At 45.9% G+C, this 4,158-nt stretch overlaps 1 protein-coding gene across 1 annotated transcript; it reads right to left on the bottom strand.

Annotated features, from left to right (window-relative positions):
• Window positions 1-3,004: 3,004 nt before the first annotated feature.
• On the bottom strand, window positions 3,005-3,955 carry LOC133763600 (olfactory receptor 5A1). Its single transcript, XM_062197401.1, has one exon. The coding sequence runs from the start codon at window positions 3,953-3,955 to the stop codon at window positions 3,005-3,007; it is 951 nt and encodes a 316-aa protein (XP_062053385.1).
• Window positions 3,956-4,158: the final 203 nt, after the last annotated feature.

Consider the following 4,158-nt stretch of genomic DNA (forward strand, 5'->3'; position numbering starts at 1 on the left):
TATACAAGAATACTTCAAGAAGTATGTAGAAAAATGCTGTGAAAAGATAAGACTCTTTTGATGCAAAAAATTTAAATTCATGCAAAATGTTTTCCATAATATGTATCTTTCCATGAACTTTTTGAATATTTCTTTTTTTTTATTTTTTTTATTTTTGACAGGCAGAGTGGACAGTGAGAGAGAGACAGAGAGAAAGGTCCTCCTTTTGCCGTTGGTTCACCCTCCAATGGCCGCCGCGGTAGCGCGCTGCAGCCGGCGCACCGCGCTGTTCCGATGGCAGGAGCCAGGTGCTTCTCCTGGTCTCCCATGGGGTGCAGGACCCAAACACTTGGGCCATCCTCCACTGCACTCCCTGGCCACAGCAGAGAGCTGGCCTGGAAGAGGGGCAACCGGGATGAATATTTCTGGTATGTACAGGTGGCCCTTCATATCCATAGGTTCCATATTCATGGATTCTATCAATCACAATGAAAGTAATCAGGATGAAAAACTTTCTGTGCTAAACATGTTCAGTCTTTTTTTTACTTTTTTTTTTTTTTTCTGACAGGCAGAGTGGATAGTGAGAGACAGAGACAGAGAGAAAGGTCTTCCTTTTTGCCGTTGGTTCACCCTCCAATGGCCACTGTGGCCGGCGCATCTCGCTGATCCGAAGCCAGGAGCCAGGTGCTTCTCCCGGTCTCCAATGCAGGTGCAGGGCCCAAGCACTTGGGCCATCCTCCACTGCCTTCCCGGGCCATAGCAGAGAGCTGGCCTGGAAGAGGGGCAACCGGGATAGAATCTGGTGCCCCAACCGGGACTAGAATCCGGTGTGCCGGCGCCGTAAGGTGGAGGATTAGCCTGTTGAGCCACGGCGCTGGCCTAGTCTTTTTTTTAAAGATTTATTTTATTTATTTTGAAGGCAGGGAGAAAGGGAGAGAGAGAGAAAGAGAGAGAGAGAGAGAGCTATCTTCCATCTGCTGGTTCACTCCCCAAATAGTCACATTGGCTAGAGTTTGGTCATGCTGAATCTAGGAGCCTGAAACTACATCTGGGTCTCCCACGTGGGTGACAATGACTCATATGCTTGGAACATCTTCCATTGCCTTTCCAGGTACATTAGCAATGAGCTGGATTGGAAGTGGATCAGACAGGTCTTAAACCAGCACTTACATGGGATGCTGGTGTCCCCAACAATATATGAAGTCACTGCACCTCAATGCCCTCCCCAAGACTTTTTTTAATCATTATTTTGTGACCAATACAAAATTAGTACATATTAGTATAAAAACTAATAACAAATCATGTACATTATATCAGGTATTATAAATAATCTAGAAATCATTTAAAATATAAGATATGTATAGGTTATATACAAATATAATGCCAATTTAAATAAGAGACTGAGCATCCAAGGATTCGGGTCCAGGGGGGTCCTGGAACCAGTCTCCAATGGATCCCAAGGGATGACAGTGTGTGATTTGCAGAGATCATTATAAATTTTCTTGGCCTTGGCTGGGAATAAATTTATGGTACTGAAAATCTCTTCCAGAATGGAAGGAAATAATGAACTCTTTTATATGAACAGTGAAATCAAATGGCATCTCTGTATATCCAACAGACTTACACTCATAGAAAAGTGAGTGTGGTGGGAGTGGCCAGAACCTAAAGAACTGAGCCAGCAGGAATGTCATGTTGGTCAACTGCGCTCCAAGTTCCCTCTGCGAAAGAGAAATGAGAGCCTGGGATATACCTCCCTGAAATGATGGAAAGTAAATAACCAGTTCAGATGAGGGAACTGGGATTTTTGGATAGATGAAGGCAAGGGGGAATTCAGTCTGTGGGAATCAAAGTAGACGTCAATTTATGAAATAAAGTCAGGTGCCAATGGGTGAAGGAAAGGGATGGCTAAAATCAAGGTGATCCTAGCCAATTAGCTGACTGAGACTGTAAAGAGTATTGTGATTGTATTGGACCCAAATTTTCCAAGCCGGTCCTTAGCTGATTTAGAGAGAAGTGGCAGCAAAAGGAAATGTCATTCAGTGTTTGCTCAGCAAATTATTCAGTAACCATAATGAAAGTCCATCAGAGAGATGTAAGAATCTTACAGGTTGTTGCCTCAACTTTACAGAGTGTGTCTTTTCAAATTCTGCCATATGCTAGTCACAAGACTTAGACAGTTGTGTGAATTCAGGGCTGTTATTGAATGTGGAGTACAGCATGTAGACAGAGCTTGGGATGTGGAATCAGGAAGACCTTAGCCTGAATCAAGAGTTTTGCTCCTTGCTGCCAACAGCCCTGAGCAAATTAGTTTTTCTTGCTGAGAAAGTGTTTCCTCATTTTGTAAGTGCAATATACACTGTAGTATTGTGATGCATTTTTTTTTGACAGGCAGAGTTAGACAGTGAGAGAGAGAGACAGAGAAAAAGGTCTTCTTTTCCGTTGGTTCACCCCCCAAATGGCCGCTACGGCTGGCACACTGCACTGATCTGAAGCCAGGAGCCAGCCAGGTGCTTCCTCCTGGTCTCCCATGCGGGTTCAGGGGCCCAAGCACTTGGGCCATCCTCCACTGCACTCCTGGGCCACAGCAGAGAGCTGGACTGGAAGAGGAGCAACCTGGATAGAATCCGGCGCCCCAACCGGGACTAGAACCCAGTGTGCTGGCACCACAAGGTGGAGGATTAGCCTAGTGAGCCACGGTGCCGGCTGTGATGCATTTTTAATAAAAAAAAAACCTCTTGTGCCTGCATCATATTGTCAAATAAAGACTAGTTATTGTGATTATTATGAGAAAAGGCTATTTTGGGGGGAATTTGTTTTTGGTTTTTATTTTTTGCTGAAGACATTTTCTTTCCCCTTTTGGTTATTCATGGTGGGGTCAGGAGACAGGTGACCATGAAGAGCAATGAGAGGAAGCAGGTGAGGAGCCTTCATTTTTCAAGTATGAACACATATCTCTCTTTCCTAAGACAGAGGTGAGGGAGATGCTGCACATCATTTAAGCCTCCAGTAATTTGGAGGCTGCCACTCATGGCCTGGGAAAACTCTTCTTCTCCAACACCTTCCATAGAGCATCCTTGATCTCTTTGTTCCTCAAACTGTAAATGAGAGGATTCAGCATGGGGATCACCAGCGAATAGAACACAGATACCACCTTGTCCCTGCCAAGTGAGTAGCTGGAGCTAGGTCTCAGGTACATGAAAAGGGCCGTTCCAAATAACAGAATCACCACCATCAGGTGCGAGGCACATGTGTTGAAAGCTTTCCATCGGCCATCCACCGAGCGGATCTTCAAGACGGCAGTCACTATGTAACTGTAGGAGATAAGGAGGATGAGGAACGATGTCCCTCCAACAGCAACCACCACGAGGAAATTTATCACTTGACTGGGGAAGATGTCAGAACAAGACAGCGCCAGGACTGGCGGGAGGTCACAAAAGAAGTGGTTGATGATGTTGGGGCCACAGAAGTGAAGCCGAAAGATGGAGCTGGCCTGAATCAGGGAGCTCAGGAACCCACCAACATAGGCCCCAACCACCATGCCTGTACAGAGGCTCTGAGACATAATGGCGGTGTAGAGAAGGGGACTGGAGATGGCTACATACCGGTCATATGCCATAGCAGTCAGGAGGAAGCACTCAGTCAGACCCATGCCAACAAAGAAGAAAAACTGAGCAGCACAGCCCACAAACGATATGGTCTTCTGCTCCTGGAAGAAGTCAGTGAGCATCTTGGGAGCCACGGCAGAAGAGTAGCAGATGTCAATGAAGGATAAGTTGCTGAGAAAGAAGTACATTGGTGTGTGCAGACGAGTATCGCTTCTGATCAGAAAGATGAGAGCCAAGTTCCAGGCCAGGGTCACGAGATAGATGCCCAGGAACGTCACAAAGAGGAAGACCTGGAGCTCTGGATGGTCTGTGAATCCCAGTAAGATGAACATGGTCACTGAGGAACTGTTGTAGACCTTGGTTATGTACATGTTTCTCATGGACCACAAGCACAGAGACTGACCTGAGATGATGAGAATCCACATGACAGGGAGAGTCAGCAAATAATTACAAATACGTGAGAGGGAGGGCAGAGAATTAGAGGGTTGCAACTTTACCCAAAGACTCTATCCCTACCCTCTTTTCTCTCTCCCAAGATCCCCGTCTTTGCTTCAGCCGCTCTCTCGAAGGCAAT

This window comes from Lepus europaeus, chromosome 7, assembly GCF_033115175.1.
Source record: "Lepus europaeus isolate LE1 chromosome 7, mLepTim1.pri, whole genome shotgun sequence".
NCBI classification, from domain to species: domain Eukaryota; kingdom Metazoa; phylum Chordata; class Mammalia; order Lagomorpha; family Leporidae; genus Lepus; species Lepus europaeus.

Excerpts from the sequence above, each read along its gene's own strand:
- LOC133763600 (XM_062197401.1), bottom strand. The coding sequence starts at position 3,955 with ATGTACATAACCAAGGTCTACAACAGTTCCTCAGTGACCATGTTCATC.